General features: G+C 47.7%; 1 protein-coding gene across 2 annotated transcripts in view; it reads left to right on the top strand.

Moving 5' to 3' along the window:
* Window positions 1–18742, top strand: part of AUTS2 (activator of transcription and developmental regulator AUTS2) — a 1037388-nt gene that overhangs the window by 789889 nt on the left and 228757 nt on the right. Inside the window, exon 5 of one of the 2 annotated variants that reach the window (XM_049639197.1) lies at window positions 4429–4458. In XM_049639197.1, the coding sequence (XP_049495154.1) occupies window positions 4429–4458 (30 nt within the window). Of the gene's footprint in view, window positions 1–4428; window positions 5616–18742 lie in introns of those variants that run through there. The other variant, XM_049639196.1, reaches the window with a different exon arrangement.

Genomic DNA, 18742 nt, shown 5'->3' with positions numbered 1-18742 from the left:
TATTTTTAGGTTTATTTATTTATTTATGGGGGCGGGGAGAGACAGAGAGAGAGGGAGAGAGAATCCCAAGCGGGCTCTGTGCAGTCAGCATGGGGCTCGATCGCACAAACTGCGAGATCACCACCTGAGCCGAAATCAAGAGTCAGATGCTTAACCGACGGAGCCATCCAGCTGCCCCGCAGCGCAGCCTTTAAAAAAAAAAAAAAAAAAAAAAGTGATGTGACAGGGTAAATTTGACTCATTGAACAAAATATTTGACACATTATATGAAAACAAAGAAGGGTACAAGTAGTAGGAATTCATTTTCATTTCTTCAAATGTGTATGTGAAGGATGGAGGAAAGACTGGAAAGAATTCTACAGACGTATTAGCTGTCTACCTATGGGCAGCAGGTTCGTGGGTGATTTTTAAATTCTGTTCAATAAAATATGCATTAATTTGTAAAAGGAGAAAATACTGGGTGGGTGGGTGCGTGGGTGGGTTGAAGTGTTTAAAGGGTGGGACTTAGTGCAAAAGGGAGAGTTGCCCCCAGAAGGCTCACTTCTAATTTGTGAAACCAGAGGGAACAGATGGTGAAGTTGAGTGGGGTTGGGTTCCAGTCACCGGAAGTGCTGTGCTCAGGCACTAGGCCCTTTCTGAGTTCTGCCTTTGAGGCATGTGGCTTGGATTTCATGCTCCTGTCTCCCTCTTTTGTCTGTGCGGGTTTGGCTCACATGTGTGTCTGAAGGCTCAGTGACCAAGAATTCTCTCCCATGTGGGGGGGAAGGCCCCCTTGTTCCTTTTCATTTCTTGCTTTTAAAACGGAGGAAAATATTTCCAGCTTTTCACAAAGGGCTTTGAAGTCTAGTCATGGGGAGTACTCTGTCACCTCAAGCTGGTTGTTAGCGTGCAACCTGTTTGCTAATAAACCAATGCGGGACCCTGGTGTCAAAATGCTTAAAATGGTCAAATCAGCGGGGACTCTGTTTCTGCATTCGACATGCCTTTCCCATTTTCCAGCCTCATGCAGAACATACACCTGAATCAGGAGGTGGCTCGGCGTGAACTCTTGTAAATTGGAGTGGGTATCTAGGGATTGGGGAGCAGACACTTCTTCTTTTAACCTTTCGAGACCAGGAATCATTTGGCCCCAAATCCACAATGTACTGAACCTGGGGTGTAAAAGCCGTACAGTGTATTAAATGTGAATTTGAGCCCATGAATTCTGCCCGCACTGACTCTATAAAACAGCCTCTCCTTTTCATAAAGCCGGCCCATAAACGGCTGCCAGCGAAGCAGAAAGACTCCTTAGGACTGTGGCTCGCGTTCCGTCTGGGGTTGTCAACAAACCCCCTTTATGAGTGGAATAGACCTCTTGTATGTGTCGAACTTCTGGCTTTTTACAGAGTGTGTCAGGAGCCAGGCTAGGCAAGCGTTAGGCGCTGTTTGCTGAGTGCATTTATTGCCTTTGCATAATTTATGAGCTGGAGGGGTTGACCATCATCCGTCTCTGCCAGGGGCTGGCACTCGAGGCTCCGGAGAGCGGAGCTGTAAATTGGATGGTGCGCTCCTGCTGAGCTCACGGCAAAGTCCTCGGGTCAGTATGGGAATTTAATACCAGAAATGGAACTGTTTTCTCAGCGCACCATGTGGGCCCCAGTGCAGCAGAGACTGTTTTGGCAGACTCTGCGACCGGCCTTGTCGAGGAGCTGTCACTCACCCGGCATGTTGTGTGGGGAGCCTGAGCATTTTTAATCGGCTTGGCATCCGTGCTGCTTCCATAATGGATACCAGTAGGTCTCAGTTCTTCACCATATGCTTAACTCTGGAGACAAGGTGCTTCTGGGTATATCAGTAATTACTTGATGCAGAATTAAGTGGACCTTGAAATTAGAACTGGACTGTTGGAAAGCAGAAAGCTTAACACTTTGATAGAAATAACCATTCCCAGGGACATACCGCTGTTAGGATCGGTAGGGGTGGGGGCTGGGCACGGACAGCGGTAGTTCTTTTCCAGGCGCCCCACTCCTTCTTCCCCCTGCACACCAGTCCTTGGGGACATGGGCAAGTGCCATGCCACAGCCTTCAGCTGTCACTGGTTGCCTCTCGAGGCGAGCTGGGATCATCTGGGGAGAGGAGTCTGCCTGGCAAAATACGCTTCTCTCTTCCACGCCCTCCTGAATGATGCCTTGTCACTCTTGAAACTGCGCCCGTAACTTAGGAACCCCAACGAAAGCCTAAGCAAAGGCAACGGAAAAGTCACACAATCGGGAGAACAGAACCTCACCTGTCTGTTGTTCTAGGCCTTCAAAGTCTTCATCTAGCCTCTTTGGACTTCTCAGAATAGAGAAATTACTCATCAGGCAAAAGGAAGTTTAGACCTTCTCAGTTTGGAAGCCTGGTTGAAAACAGTGCAGTCGTACTTGGTTAAAGCACGGTCACTAAAACTCTGATAACCCTATGGCATTGAGGAGCCGGCGAGGACAGTGGAAGGTTAGAGCCCTCCAGTCTGTAAGTTTGTGCTGTGAGTTCCTAAATACCTACAGTAGAGAGTGTAAGCTACAAAGAGGAAGCAGTCCCCAAGTTATGTCTTATGATAGCACGCTGTCCGTTCGGATGGAGTTTTGGTTACTTTCGATGGAAAGCACTCTAATGGTGGTTCTTAAACAATAAAGTAACTTACTGTTACCTGAACAAAAATGTCCAGAGGCAGGCTGCTCTTAGGTTGGTTCAAGTGGCCCCATTGTGCCAGGCCATTTCTTGGCCCCGCTCTCTTGTTTTAGTACTTGGGCTTTTTGCCTCATTTTTGCAAAGTCGCTACCACAGATCCAGACGTCACATCCTCGTTCCGTCGTGTTCAGAGGCAAGAGGCAAGTGCTTCTTGTTTTTCTTCTTTTTTGAGGAGAAAAAAATGTTTTCAGAACCCTCAGCAGACATTTCCTCAAGTCTCAGCCAACGGTGTGTCTTATGGCCACCCTTAGCTATAAGCAAAGTTGGAAAAGAGAGACTATCTGGCCTTTTCAGTCTCAAACTGTCAGAAGCTACGGACTAGGGGAAAGGGGCTTGCAAATGACTATGGGTATCTAGCCAGTAGTGACTGCTGTATAGGCAAATTTATTTTCTGTTTCTGTTCATAGCTACATCAACTCCCGTGTCCAGGTGGCCACACTAAAAACCTTGGCATCATCCGAGACTCGTCCCTCTTCCTTGCTTCTCGCATCCATGTGTTACCACGTCCTATTGGTTCTGCCTTCAGAACTACTCTGCCATCTGTTCCTCCCTTTCTTAAACCATGCGTCATGCTGGTTTAGACGGTGTTGTAAGGGTTGCCACACTGGTCACCTGTGACCAATGTCTTCTTCCCAACCCCAGCTCATGGTCTCTCCTCTGCCCCGTGGGAAGAGTCATCCTAATGGACTATAGCTCTCATCACACCACACCTCTGTTCAGTGTTAGTGTTATAGCTTTCCCTCTGCTGCTAAACTGAAAGCTACCTTAGGGCCAGTCCTGCGTCCTGCTTGGTTGAGTATCTGTCTGGCTTAGCAGTGCTCATCAAGGACTTTTGAGTGAATGAATGAATATTTTTATCCGTTGCACGTTTACTGTGACAGAATACATCCCCCCCCCCTTTTGAAATCAAATGGGTAACAAACACTCTTGGTTTAAAAAGAAAATGTGGTTTTATTTTTTCCCCCTTTGCCTCTAATGAAGAAGCCCAAGTTTTGAGTTAACTCTCGTTCTTTGCTTATCCCAAACTTAGCTGACCAGTTGGAATTTGGGGTCAGTTAGCTACAATGTGACTCTACTGTCTGAAAACAGATTTCTTTGCCCATGTTGCTGATTTATTTCCCTGACCTCTTCTTATCATTGGTGTGTTTGTTGTAGGGAATATTCCCTCTTTTCTCTGGGCCTCTAAGCCACAGAAAAGGCAGCCATCACAAACTGGTGAGCTCCGCCCACTGTGTTTCTTCCAAAGTCCAAATGAGCGAATACAGTGTCCGGAGGCTTACCTCTTTTCCTGTGCAAAAGCACCGGGAGAGATACAACCATTCACATTAGCTGAAGGTAGAAGGTCTCCATTAAGATATCAATTTGCTCCGAATCCCAGTGAATGACCTTGATGCACCTTAGTCCTGCGGCCAGATTGGCTCCTTGATGGGCATCCCCTCTCCCGTGCAGTGGGGGTGCTCACCATTGTGATCCAGCACCTTGCCAGACTGACCACAGGAAGAGGCACAGAGCGCAGGCGTCGAATGAAATCAACAGAGCAACTTCACAGCATTTCGCTTCTGATTCTGTTTATCATCGTTTGAACTGAAGAAACTCTGTACAGCTTAGGCAGCATTTTTTTATTTCCTCTATTTGTCTTTCCTCTTTTTTTTTCTGTATCAAAAATAAAAATCTACTCGATTTTTTCACTAACCCTTATTCTCTTATCTTTCTTTTCAGTGTGACAGCGACAGTGACCAGGAAGAGAAGGTAAGATCCCCCCGCCCCGCCCCACCATTGTGGGCAGAGTCGAGCACCGTGGTTCTCGCACACGGTCACAGGGTGGTGGGATACCAGCCTGCTATTGACCGTACCTTTCCTGCAAAGACCAGCTTTATTTACACAGCGATGTTTCCTGTGATAAGAAATAATGTATTTAATATGTGAGGCCCACTTTTTTTAAACACACCCGTTAATATTGGATATATCGTCATCAGGTTTTCACTTTTACAGATTTTAAAAGAGGAAACCATTTTAATAGCCATCTGATTTTTCTTTTTGAATCCTTGATTAGAACATTAAACTTGCTAGCCTGCATTTGTAATGTCATTTCTTCATTTCTTTTACTGACCTCTATGCTTCTTCTCGCCTTACTGTACATATTGGCCTTCTTGATGGAAATGTGAACAGTGTGTTTCTCGGAATCTTACCGTGGGACGAGGGGTGGGCAGGGCAAGGCAGGTGGCAACTGCTGTCTTCCCACCCAGGTGGATGGCCAGGTGGGAGGGCGGTTCTTCCCGCAGGTACCCGCTCTGTGTGGAGGCTGATGGCCGCCAGCCTCTGTGCGTCCAGTTCAACATGGATCCGGAAAAGGAGCTCAGTTGTTGAGCTTTCAGAAGATTGGATCACAGCCCGGTAAAGTGAACTTTCTGTGCTTGAAGCAGAGGGATTATTTGTCCGTTTGGTCTTTCTTTCTAGCTGTCCCCACCCCTCAGTCAAATTTCTTGCTAATTTCATTCCTCCCTTATGAACCTCATCAAGAGTTACCCGAACGTCACGGTTTCTATATTGCTCGGCCTCAGGGAAGGGACCTCCCCGGTTTCCGGGTCTGTCCTGTGGAGCTGGCGTTCTTGAGCCCCATTCTGTGCCTTTCACCTCCTACGTGCCTGTGGATTTCACTCAGAATCCCGCAGTTCGTGTTTGGCGGGATCTTCCCAACAGGCCCAGAATTTTCCCTCCTTCTCTGCTGCCAGCCTCCAAGAGAGATCTAAAGGCTCTGGTTCTGTACTGTCGTTAATTTGAATTCAGCATATGTAGCCTGTTATAAAATGCGAGACATCATCATTTGAGCAGGTCAAGCATATTCAGATGAAGACAAATGGTGCTTATTTGATTTCCTTAAAATCAGGAAATGAAAAAAGTGCTCTCTGGAGAAATCATGTTCTGCCTGACTTGGATGATAGACCAATGCATGTCCCCTAGATAAGAACAGGCTCTCGCCTTGAGGTTTTTATCTCTGAAGGACGGCCAGGACTGTCAGCTTGCTGACATGTGCATTATCCATGTCATTTTAAACAAAGTGACCTATGGAAGGGTGCGCTGTGCTGTGACATGGTAATGGGCTGTTGGATGACAGTGAAAGTACACACTGCAAAGGGGGCTGTGGATTATTCTTTTGTTTCACTGACAAGTAGGAGCTTCCTTCCTCCAGCCCCTGGGAGTCTCAGCTCCTTGCAAGCCGGGCCCCTGGTGTCTCAGGCAACCGGCGTGCAGTGGGTGCCAGAGGCGCGTGGGCAGCAGTAGAGGCTCAGTGTCCGAGGCGCGTCCGCTGGTCCTGGAGCCATCCCGGCCACATTCCCACCTGGCAGCCGTCACGTCGTTCTGTCGGGCGTCACAGGCACTAGAGAGGGATTGGTGCTTTCTGGCCGTTCCGGGGGATCTTTTACAGGTGAAAAGAGAGGGATCTCTCTTTTCAAGCCGGTGGCACTACTCCAAGAGGATGAGCCTTGTTCTGGATTTCACATCCAAGGGGACATTCTTTCTTTAAAAGGCAGTGTGGCATCCCAAAGTGTCACTGGTCCCCAGCAGTGGGAGAAGGTGATAAGGTTTGTCCGGTGTTGCATCGCATGCAGGTGTCTGGGTCAGCGGTCTCAACCTTGAATGCACATCCGAATCATCCGGGGGTGGGGGGAGGCTGTAAAAATCCTGATGCCTGGGCCTCATCCCAGGCCACTTACCTCAGAATCTCTGGAGGTGCCTAGCCGTACTTGTCCAGATGATCACCTAGCTCTGGTAGAGCTGTCTGTGGTTTTCAGAGTGTCCTGGGGGCCACGGTGTTTCCTGCACACTGACCGCATCCCAACGAGTCCTTCCCCAGGACCCGAATCCCCGTGTCCTTGCCGCCCCGGTTCCCAGCTCTGAGCGCGGGAAGCAGCGAAGCATCTGAGCGGAGCAGTGGCGGCGGGAAGGGAGCAGGGCCCACCGCTCAGAGTCAGGGACGACTCCAGGGCAACGAAGGAGAATAAGGAGATGTTTATAGCAGGTGCACGAGAGGGGTGACGACCGGCGTGGGGAGAGCCGTTAGGAGTGTTCCTCGGACCCGCCGCCCCCGGGGGCTCTGCCTGTGGCCTGCGGTGGCCCTGCAGGCCCTCCTCCTGGCAGGGAGCTGCTCCCCGCCCTCACTCCCATCATCTGTCCCTCCCCCGCCACGCGCCACCCTGCGTTCCTCCAGAGGGCTCCCGGCAGGAGCAATCAAGACTGTAATCGCAGCCGTGCCTGCTTGGCTCTGTTACAGTTCAGACTGTCAGGCTTCCCCTTTTGGACTGAGATTGTCTGGTGTTTATCACCGACTTCAGCACCATCCTCCCAGACTTGTGCTGCGCGCCGAAGCCCCGGCCCCTGGCAGCCTCCTCTGTGCCTGAGCCTCTTGGCTGGGCCCCCCTCGGAGCCCCAGAGCTAACCGAGGCTGCTTTCATGTGCTGCTGGGAGGATTCGCATTCAAATCTGAATTGCTAATGGGGGGAAAGATGCCACTCAGTGTCCTGGGATCCCTTCAGCGGCCTCACCAGGGATGCTGTTGGAGGCAAAAGTGAGACTTGTAGGGACCCACTGGGATTTCTCTCCGGAAGACCTGTCATTCTCTTACTCCACGGGGATCTGCAGAACCGGCGGTCTAAAATTAGGGTACTGTATTTCACACAGCTGACTGAATTAAGATAAACTCTGCTTTCCTCTGATACGAAGCTGTAATTTATAAAATGATACCCTTACTAATTAATGTGGAAGTGACTGGGAAAGGAGCGAAAAAAGCAGAGCTCCCCACGCGTGCAGGAGACGCACTTGTGCACGGAAAAGGCTCTGATGAGACGCTGAGCAAAAAAGCACCTCTCAACGCCCCCTCCCAGCCGCGCGGGGTACGTTTCGCACTAGTGCCAGAGAACCTGGAGGACTTGGCCAGGGTCGGCGTTGGGCGGGAGTGAGAGAAGGCTATGGACGGTCCACATCCTAGATGTGGGATTTTTCTGTGTTGTAGTTAGTGTAAAGCAAGGAGGAAGCGCTTTGCACCTTAATCACCCAAATGAAGCAATTATCCCAGGCTCCCATTCGAAATGAATTGCTATCATGAGAACAAAGAGGCAACGTGCATATTTCCACGTATTTGGCCTGTATTTTCTCTTGTTGCCTCTCTTCCTCTACCGCTGGCAACAGCCCATTATACTAAGAAACATTCCCTATTTGGTTATGAAATTAATGTAGAGATTAAAAGTAGTTCCTGTTTATTGTGTGGGCCACAGGGCAAAATTGGTTGGAAGGCGTAATGCCCGGTGGTCAGGCACTTGGGCCTCCGAGTCCGGTGGCTTAGGCTGGTGTGTGACTGTCCTTTCCTACTTTGGAGCAGCGGACAAGCCTCCGTGCTCTCATCCGCCCAATGGGATTAACAACAGCTCCACCTAAACTTTTGTAACAATTAAAGAAGACGCTTGACTCAGCTCCTGGTCTATGGACCAGTAAGTGCCCGTAAACGTTGGCTTTCTTGAGTTTTACTTGGAGGGAAGTGAGAGACTCACTCGGGAAAGGAGGAAGGCCACCCTCTTCTTCAGAAGGCTCCGGATCTGCCGGAAAACCTGCCTGAGGACGTGAGGCCTTCGTCCCCTAGGGCACTTCTTCCTGTTACAAGCTGAATGGAAGTGGTGCGAAATGTGGAAGGTCTCCCCCCACAATGGCTTTTAAACTCCTTATCCCAAATTGCAGGCTTTCCCCTGGGCACAACCCGGAGCCAAGCGCAAGCGTGCCATCCTGCAGGAATCTGATGGCAGCTACGTGGCTTGTACAGCCCGTGGCCCACATGCCAAATACTGTCAGCTCCGGACACCCGTCACGGGGGAGAGGGGCCCGTGCGGGACATCTGGGGTGGGGCCGTAGCAACTGTATTTTTTGAAAAGTTTCCTAAGTAACCTCGATACGCGATTTGTCTTGAGAACCACGGCCTTATGCAAATGTCGGAGAGAAACATTTACTTTCCCCTTGTTTAGGGCTCTTAACAGCTTGATAGCCCGGAAGAAAGACTCGAAAGCTGTAGAGGTGTCGTGGGGGTAACGTGCACCCACGTGCTTGTGTAGAGCTAACACGGAGTACACACACACGCAATACACACGTATGCGGTCTCTTCGCAGATAGGAGCCATCCTCCTTTTCCTAACGTACCCGTGAGCATGATGGCGGTTTCCTCTCTCTGGGCTTTGAACACCTGGAGAAGGTCGCCTGGTTCCTGTGACTTGCTCACCAGTACCCGGGACATCCTGCCGGGACGCTGCCAGGTGCACATGCAGTGCTACTGATTTCCCACACCAGCTCCCTCTCCCCCCCACATGAACACACTTCCTGGTGCGTTCTAATGTTTTGATGTGTGCTAAAATGTGTTGTGTTTGATCATTTTGTGTTCACTTGTGTGGGAAGGGGGCAGCTTCTAAGAAGAGCAGCGGAGGCTTATGTTCCTAACTCCACACAAACCACACGCCTAACTTGGCTTCTGAAGGACTCAGAAACCGCTGAGATGGCAAACTGAAGACTGGGCATGTGGCTTGTGCTTATAGTGGAAGGGGCCCATGCCTTGATTGGCCACAATGCACACTTGGTAAAGATTGTGCACCCTCAGCAACATTCCAGAAGCTCACTGTTGCTTGTAGAACCTCAGTCCTTGGTTTTAAAATAGGACCTGTTCTGATCAGGAGACAATGAGAGACCCTGTCCTATTTTGGAAAAAAAAGGAATTTTCTCCCCCCCCCCCCCCCCCCCCCCCGCCTTCCAATTTTCTAGCAGCGAAGCAAGCGACCACGGTCCAGGACAAGAGCGGGGAGCCGTGTTCTTGTGTCCTTGGCACTTGGCATAGTGCCTGGCACAAATTAGGTGCTCAGTAATGTTTGTTGCTTTGCTAAATGGGCATTTGCTTTTCCTGGATCTTCATCTCCAGATGGAGGGGAGAAGTGAAACGGGTTCAGAAAACTGATGTTGAACGTGAGTGTGCTCTGTATCAGTCCCAGTGTTTATTTTCTGGACTGCAGCAAATAGGTGCTCTCTTCTTCAGCTTTCTGGATTCCCTGTACAAGTTTGTTTTCCCATAAGATACTCCTGAGCCTTTTTTAAATTTCCTAGCTTATTTGAGCAACTTGTGTAATTTGGGGGCAAGTTTCAAGAGCTTTCCGTTTTGGATGCCCAATTTCCATAATGCCCATCTGCTCAACCTCTTCTTGCCCCTCCGAGATGAGGTCCAGGTCAAAATGACATTTTATTGTTCTTCTAGCCTCATCCCATTTCCAACTGGTTTAATTCCATTGTAGCCATCCAGAATTCCTCTTCCTACCATCCTTGGATTAAATTTCTACCGCAAATTATTTTAAATCCTGACTCTCATTAGGTTCTTCTCTTTTTCATATCCTAGAGTTTCCATGCCAATCCAAAAACTGCTTCCCTGGATTGAATGTGTATGTAGCAATCGCTTCTCGGCCTTTTGGCTAAGATCAAGTGTATGTAGCATATCTGTCCACTACCACTATGCCATACACTGGAAAAAGAATTTGTACATATATGGATTTTTTAATTAATTATAAATCAATAAAATGAATACCCAGGGGTTATTGGAAATGTGTCGGACATCTTTAGCTAAATGCTTATTTCTTAGAATGAATAGTGAGGAGAAAGAACAGGTTCTAGATGCCCTGTTGATCACTGTGGGTGGGTATTGGAGAAGGATACTCAGAAGACCTACTTTCTTATTTCTCACTAGCCAGCGGTGGGGCCCTGGGCAAGTTACCCAACACTGCTGAGCCTTGGTTTTGCCAGATGTGAAGCTGGATTCAATGATCTAACACTGAATATCCTGATTTCCTATGTAGCTATTTACCTAGGCCCCAACAACATGGCAGACCCAGAGGGAAATTAATATGTGATTGTATTTTCTCTCGGCCAGTGTCGAAGGAAGATCGTATAAGGATTGTCTCCATTCATTCATCTCTCTCTAATTCCTAAGAGGGCGTAAACATGGTGGGTAGGTCGGGGCACATCTGCATTGACTCTTTCAAGTAACTGAAGGAAACTTAACGTGTGGGCCTCATGTCTGAACCAGGTCATTATCTCTTTGTTGGTTCATTCAGTCATTCATAGCCACCATTTATTTTTTTCCAGTACGTACCAGGGAACTGAATTGGGCGTTGTAGCTGCTTGGCTCAATTAGGTATGTCACCGTGCACCTGTGGGTAGGCAGCAGCAAATTAGTTTAATCTCTGTTTCTCAGTTACCCTAACTATTTAGGAGAGCACGGGAACTAGTGAAGAGCTAGCTTGCACGATGTGTTTTAAGAACTCACTTGATTGGTAATGAGTATTATTTGGCCTGTGAAAGGAATTCTTTCTGGGATTCTGGAAGACACCTGGGGTTGAGTTCATGCTTCTACAACCCCAGAGAAAAAGTCAGCTGCTATCTCTTAGAATGAAGCACTGGCTTTGATTTTACAGCTTACCTGCAGGGAAGGTTACAATGCCAAGGAAGAGGTAGGTGGAAGTGATGGCTTTCATCCTCATGAAATTGACCATGAACCCTGAGCCACCTGAATAGTGGGAAGGTCATAAGCAGAGACATTTGTACTAGTGATGCCTTTCACAGCATGTTTTATGCGCGTGGCTTTTCATAGAGTGTAACCTGGGTCGCTCTTTGGTTGTCAGAAGAGTCTGTCTTATTCTGTATTCCAGTTGGAGAGTGTTCTGTCCCCAGTAAAGATGTATGGACTTCTTTGTAGTCATGCACATGTGTCTTTGTGTGTTGTTTGTGGTTGCCTTAGTTAATGCCCCCTTGGTAATTTCTGGTTGGTAGTATAGTTACAGATAACTGCTGCCTATTAATTTGTCATTCTAGGTGTAATAAAGATAATAAAATCTCTGTATTAGGCTGTATTTGTAATTAGGCAAACTTCATACTTTTAAAAGTCCCCAAATTCAGTGGAATAATGTGTATCATTTTTCTTCTTTCTTTCTTTCTTTTTTTTTTAAATCAAAGCTATAGCTGGGAAGGTCAAGTCCCCCCCCCCCACCCCCTACTCCCCTTGTATAGATGTCATAGAGCTTTTCCTTATTTCTTGGACTAGAGGAGTAGATGGTCTTCATTTCTTGGGGGCTGTAAACCAATGAGATTTGGGTTAATAATAACTAAAGAAGAAGAAGAAAGGCCACTTCAATGGAGAGAACATTGTATTATTCAAAACACTTTTACAAATGCCATTTTATATGACCTGTTGAAAGATTCATTGTGGGGATCTGTGTGCATCTTCATACGCAACACTATTGATCGTCTGCAACGTGCTGGACTTGGTGACGGGTCTTTTCAAGGGCTGTATCTTCTCCAGTAGGTGTCACGTCATCATTTTACAAATAACAAAGATGAAACTGAAGAGCAAGCGATCAGACATGACCTATGAACCATGTCTTAAGATTCCAGGGTCTGGGCTCTTTTTCCCATAACATGCTGCTTCCCTGTGACTCAGGGGGAGTTGGGATATGCCCACAAGCCCCACCTGAGAACCCTCGCCACCTTTCTTATGCTACAAGAGACCTGGACCATCTCTTGTCTGTTCACCTCCAAACCCCACTAACTTCTAAAAATCCAAACCTGCCAGTTGCTCAATAAATATTAAATAAATACAGTTTGGGTTCAATGACAAGTCAGATGTACAAGATCTGAAATGTGAGTTTTTAAGTTTCACCCAGGAAGCAGTTGTCCCAGGTGAGAAGGGAAATCTACAAGTTCTATGTCTTGACTCTTACATGTGAGTGACAAAATCAGCGTAGGGGCCACCGTGAGTAATCAGGGATGCAGGCTTTACCAATGAGCAGACTAAGCCCAAACTATATTTGCTCAAGGAACTCAGACTCCTTTTAGTGCATATCGGTGTGTAAACCTTTAATATCTTATTAAACCATAGGCTCCCGGCAAGCAACCCACACCCAGCATATGCCTGGTACTTAGTAGGTGCCCTGTAAATATTAGTGTTCTACCTGAAGTTGCTCTGTTGATTCTTGAAGTGCCAGAAAGGGAAAGAGGCTGGTCACGGTTCCCCGGACAGTAGGGGAAAGTGCTGGGCGGGGAACAGAGGCTCGTTTCTGAGCTTTTGGTCCAGAGTCTCCCACATCTCATGTGGTCCCTCCAGACTTTTCTTCCTGTGACCAGCACATAGTAGAGAGAACCGTGATATCAACACGGCTCCTGAGCTGCACCCCACAAAGCTGTTCCACTCTGTGCTGTCGTCTGCCACCTCAAGAACCCCTTGTCCATCCCCAGACGCTGACTCTCACCTTCGCAGAGGATCTCGGGGTCCGTCAAGGCCACAGGGTGTCTCCTTTTCTAGCAGCAAGTGCTGCATGGGGTGTTCCTGCAGCCCGAATGGTAGTAAATATCTGAAGCAGCCATGTCCGTGTTAAAGATTATGTATTTGCCACTAAGGGGAGAATATAGTGTTTATCGGCTGGAGTGCGTGCTGGCTGAGCTGATCACGGCACAGCACTCTGTCAGCCAATGATTTGTCCTGTCCTTTATCATCTGTGTCACTCAGCAGTGTGCCGGTGAAGGGAACGGATCGCCCCTTCCCTTTTTTTGTACCCATTTCGTGTAGAAAATTTGTATTTACTTTGGGAGTGTAATTTGTTCCTCATGGATAATGTGACCCTGAGCGGAGCTGGATCATGGGTTAGTTGAAGTGATATTTTCCGCTAATGGTAGTCGTACATCATTGCTGTCAGCTCGGGTTAGGAGGCAAGCACATTACAGCTCCATTTTACCTCTGCAGGCATCTGGGATTATTTGCCATAACCGAGTATGACATGACCGCACTACAGAGTGCATTAAAATTTTACTGGCTTCTCAGGCAAGTTCCCCGGCTCCAGTGTGCGCTTCAGGCAGGCGTCTGATGGGGAGCCCAAGGGCCCTGACTTCCTGCACAGAGGTGCTGCAGGGGGGTGGCCGAAGCAGGGGCTGTTCTCCTCTGGCCCTAAGAAGCCAGGGGAAGAATTTATGGGGAGCCAGCCTGCAGGTGTGTGTGTCTCTGGACATCCCAGACTGGCGGGTGACTGGCTGCCTTGTGCATATAAGAGTACTCTCTGTCCTTGATGCTTAACCCTTAGAGGTAGATGGGGGCAGTAGCTCCTTCTCCAAGGAGAGCCGGGGTAAGCCCGAGTCCCTGCCAAGCCTTGGGCTGATTTTCGTTGTTCTTGTCTGCCTGTGGTCAGACAAAAGGAGGGAAGCGTGGGTCCTCAGTCTGGCAGAATCCGTGTTCATCCATGCAGCTGGACTGAGCCTGCTGGTCTCATAAACCCACTGAGAAATGTTTGCCAGGGTAGCACATGAATTATCTCATATGAGATTCACAATAACCCAATGAAGTATGGGCATGACTACCCCCCTTCTTATTTATAAGGAAACCGAGGTTCAAAAAGGTTAAGTAACTCACCTAACGTCCCGATGATGGCAGAGATAGGATTCCTACCTAACCTTTTATGTAGCTCTCCCTGACTTCACATCCTGTAGCGTTCATGCTACCACATAGAGATAACAACAACTACTATTTTTGTAGTGTTTATTTATTTATTGAGAGCGAGCGAGAATGTGAGTGGGGAGGGGCAGAGAGAGAGAGGGAGAGAGAACCCCAAGCAGGCTCCATGCTGTTAGTGCAGATCCCAGTTGGGGCTCAAACCCACGAGCTGTGAGATCATGACCTGAGCCAAAATCAAGGGTCGGACGCTGAATCGACTAAGCCACCCAGGCACCCCTAACAACTACTATGTAAATAGTGTTTGTTTACTCTTTACGTATTTCGACTTGTTTAACCCACACTGTAACCCTAACAGGTAGGTGCTAATATTATCCCCAGTTTACAGAGGAAGAGGCTGAGTCACAGAGAGCTTAGGTCACATGCCCAGAGCCCCACACTGGCTAGTGGCAGAGCCCGGTTTCAAACCCAGGTTTTCTTGGCTTCTGAGGCAGCACTCTTAGCCAGTGAGCTGCCCCCCTCGTTCACTGCCATGTTCCAACAAGCCTAAGGACTGGTAGGAAAAGGCCATGGAGAATAGTAACACGTTAGAAACAAAAGGAAATGTTCAAAGAGTATTTTATCACTTTCAATTGTAATTCTAACATCCAACAAAATATTGGTCAAAAAAGATGCTCTGTGATGAGCTTTAATTAGTAAGAAGTCCCATTTGCAGTTAGCTCACTACTTGCATGCATATGGTGCTTCTAAGGTACTTGAAAGGCATTGATTTTGTTAGGTTAAGGGTGAGTTGGCACTCTGGCAAAATGCTTCATTATTTCGTATTGCTTAGCATCCTTTTTTTTTTTTTTTAAACTCTTATTGGAAAGGCTATAATAAGCACATGTTGAATCATGTTCCTTCATGGGACAATTTAAGATCGTCCCAATAATACAGGTCAGGGCCTATTCTGTCAGAGTGAAATCATCGCAAATTCCATACCCACGGATCCCGAGTGCCAGGCCCTTGAATGATGACGTGTGCCTACAATGAGGACATTACCTTTTGTTCTGCCACAGGACCTCTCTCCACCTCTGTAGCCCCGTCGTCTCCGTCTCCGCCGAGCTTAGATGCTACATGAACAGGGCGCACAGCACTTCCCTTTGGCTTTGCATGTGGCAGTGTCATAAATCCATGAACGTCTTCGATACACCGCACGTAAAATGAGTTCTACCTGTGTCCTCAGGGCAGCTGTGTAAATGCTGCATCAGAAGAGCCCTAGACAGCCATGGCTTTGCTCATTGAGAAATTTGAAATTAAGTTAGCACACAATGGATTATGCTCCCTGGCCTCACTCTCCTCCTTGGGCTCCCAAGAACACACATTGATCTTCCCCATGAGATTGCAGTAGGTCTAGGGGACTGACCTGATTTTCTCCTCTGGCCTTAGATCCAATCGCTCAAGTAGTAAAGGACAAAAACAAAAATATTGATCTAGGCATTGAAAAGTAATTATCCCTCTCACATGGTCTATTTGGAATGCAGCAATAATTTTAACTAACGTATTCCTCAGAGACAGCATGACAACGTGTGTGGATCATTTATTTAAGTAGAGCCACACTTCGAGTCTCACCCCAACCTGAACTTAGAATGATGCACAGGTAGGTCCACTTTAAGATTAGACGTTGGAAAAAAATTCAGCATTTACCAACAAATCAATTACAGAGCAATTATTCATTGTTATAAAGGAATTCGTCCACCTTTTGTAGCTAGATAAAAAACGTGATCTCCACATCCTTAAATACATACTTAGAGCAGAAGTCCTACAAGAGTCCTTTGAAGCCTTTGGGTCATTTTAAAGCTCTTAAGTTTTAACAGCTCTGGCTGTATTTATGTTAGCGGGGTTTAGTGTTGTTTTGCTTTTTAAGGTTCTTTTTCTGCTTCCAATAACAAATTAAATTCAAATAACAAGGAAACATACGCTTTTGGAATTCAAGTGTTGTAATAACTAAACCATCAGAAGGGCAGAGATACAGACTGTATTTAGGAGCACAAACCAGAGAATTCAGTGCCCTCCGTGTCTTGTCTCTGCTTCTTTTTGCCTATTTCATTTTGATTGTTTCTGAGACCTGGTTTCTCCTATTGGTAGAAATCACGACCCATCCTCTGGAACATTACACCTTCAGCTTCAGCCAGCGGAAGAAACACTTTTCCACCGTAGTCGTTAAAATCTGATGAAAGGACTCTGATTTGCTCAGGCTGGGTTAGGTTTTAAGTCCTCTTCTCCAGAAAGGACTATGGAAAGACTGGGCCATGTTGTCCAAAAGTGCTATTCTGGAGGTAACCTGTATGGTGTCGGAGCGGGCACAGGGCCCGGAAAGGTGAGAGTTGTACAGACAACAACGTGTCTACGAAGCATAACCTCACCTTCCTGCCATGTGTGAGTCAGGCGCTCAAAGGCACTTCTTGCCAGCTGTTCCAGCTGCCTCGATCATCAAAGGTTAGCACTTTATAGTGGTCACGGGGTCTCCGATACGAACACACGTTACAGTTGTATAAAATAGTTGCCTACATTTTCACAGAATCATCGTAAATGCACTCACGGATTAGTTCTATCTTGCTTAAGCAATTAAAAGTTATAGAAAGGCACAGGAATGCACAGAGTGAGGGAGGGTTCATGCGTACAGGTATTCAGAATAGCACAGAATTTATTAATACTTTTAATATAGTGGATGATGAGTTAATCCCCAAGTATAAGACAGCCACCTTGAAGAGAGACACGAGGATCCAAAGTCATCAGGGTTAGTAAATCACTTGTCTGGGGAACCAGATATAACTTACCTGTCCAAAGGAATCGTGGTCATCCTTACTTGTCCAAAGGAATCGTGTCCCACACAGTACTTCTCTAACTATCACAGGTGACCTTGCTCAGATGGTTTTCCAGGGACTAGAAGTTAATAAGCTCAGTCGTAGCCACTTTCACCTCCTGGTGAAAGTTTAACCCCTCACTGGGTGCTGAGGCAAACACCATCCTGGGAACCAGGGATGGAAAGATGACAAAGATAGAACAGCTCTTGAGAGAGATAAGATCTAATTGCAAAGAAAGCTAAGGTACCTCGATGAATTATAAGGTCTCCCATAGCGCATGCTGTGGATGGCATGGTGTCGGAATCAAACCACCGAACCATGCTGCCTAGGAGGATAGGCGCTGGAGTTAGATCTTACTGAAACACGTGGATGTGGGTGACTGCTAGGGAGCGAGGGTGGTGAAGATCACAGGCCAACGGGATCTTGTTTGCAGAAGGCAAGGAGCTGTGAAAGGCTCAGCATATGGAGAGGAGCGTGAGGGCTTCCGTTTCCGTAGAACGAGGTTCGTGGTGGGGGTGTGGACGTGACTGTGATGTGTGCTGGTGTTAAATAATATAGCTCCATAGAGACAAGCCTGGATGGCAAGCTGAGAGTCTGGACTTGATCCAGGCAGGAGCCACGGAGTACTTCTTGTAGATGAAGGACACATCAGATGTGACTTTCTAGAAGAGAATTCTGGCGGTGGTGTGAAGGATGGGAGGCAGACTTCAGCCAGATGACAACATGGAGGTGACGGGGATCTCAACCAAAGTAATGAGAAAGGCAGGATTTAGATTTGGGGACCTTTCTGGAAGTGGAACGAACGTGGTTTGGTGACCACTGGCATGTGGGGGTTCAGAGAGCAGTCACAGGTGACCGGTTTCAAGGACGTCTGGGTGGGGATTGGTGCTGCCGTCACTTGGACACCAAGAGTAAGGGATACAGGAAATGTAAGGTCACGGGGGCCCACAGGACCCTCCGCTGGGGGAAGTCAGGAGACTGACGGAGCAGGAACTCTCAGAACTGTAGGTCAGCATCTGGGAGGCCAGCGGCCAGCGGAGCAGTGGAGACATTTGGAACTGTGGGTGTGAGCGGGAGCCCGGGCAGAACGCGGAGATTTCGTCTGCATGTAACGGAGGAATAAACATACATGGTGATTGTAGGCATTAAGGACACGATAACCATACATTAATCATAGCACCTGATATTTACGTAGCCTTTTTAAAAATGACATCCAGAATGACTTCCTTTATTTTCCGTTGCGGCAGAATACCCGTGACAAACTGTACCACCTTAACCACGTTCCAGTGTGCGTTTCGGTAGCGTGAAGGGTGTCCACGTAACTGTTGTGCAGCCTGGGTAGCCTTTTATCTAAAGGTGTTAAAGCGCCATACCCGTAGCTCACTTGAACGTCATACCAAACACGCCTGATGAAGGAATACTTGATCTTCATTGTACAGGTGAGGAACTTGAAGCAGAGAATGAACTGAGGCAAAAGGTTCGTGCTTTGGCGACAGCCCCCCCCCCCCCCCCCGTTTTCTCTGGTCGTCATCCGAGTTACACCACACCATCCATAGTGACACGATTTTAGTGTCCAGCTTCCAGTGGGCCCGGCTGTCACTCACTTATATCCTAAGATTTCAGAGCTTTCTTTAAGAAAACCAGAGCAGAATCAGCCCAGGGGGCTCAGCTTCCACGCC

Source organism: Panthera uncia, chromosome E3 (assembly GCF_023721935.1).
Source record: "Panthera uncia isolate 11264 chromosome E3, Puncia_PCG_1.0, whole genome shotgun sequence".
Lineage (NCBI taxonomy): Eukaryota > Metazoa > Chordata > Mammalia > Carnivora > Felidae > Panthera > Panthera uncia.
The sequence above is the reverse complement of the archived record's forward strand: the minus strand, read 5'-3'. Positions and strand labels throughout refer to the sequence as shown.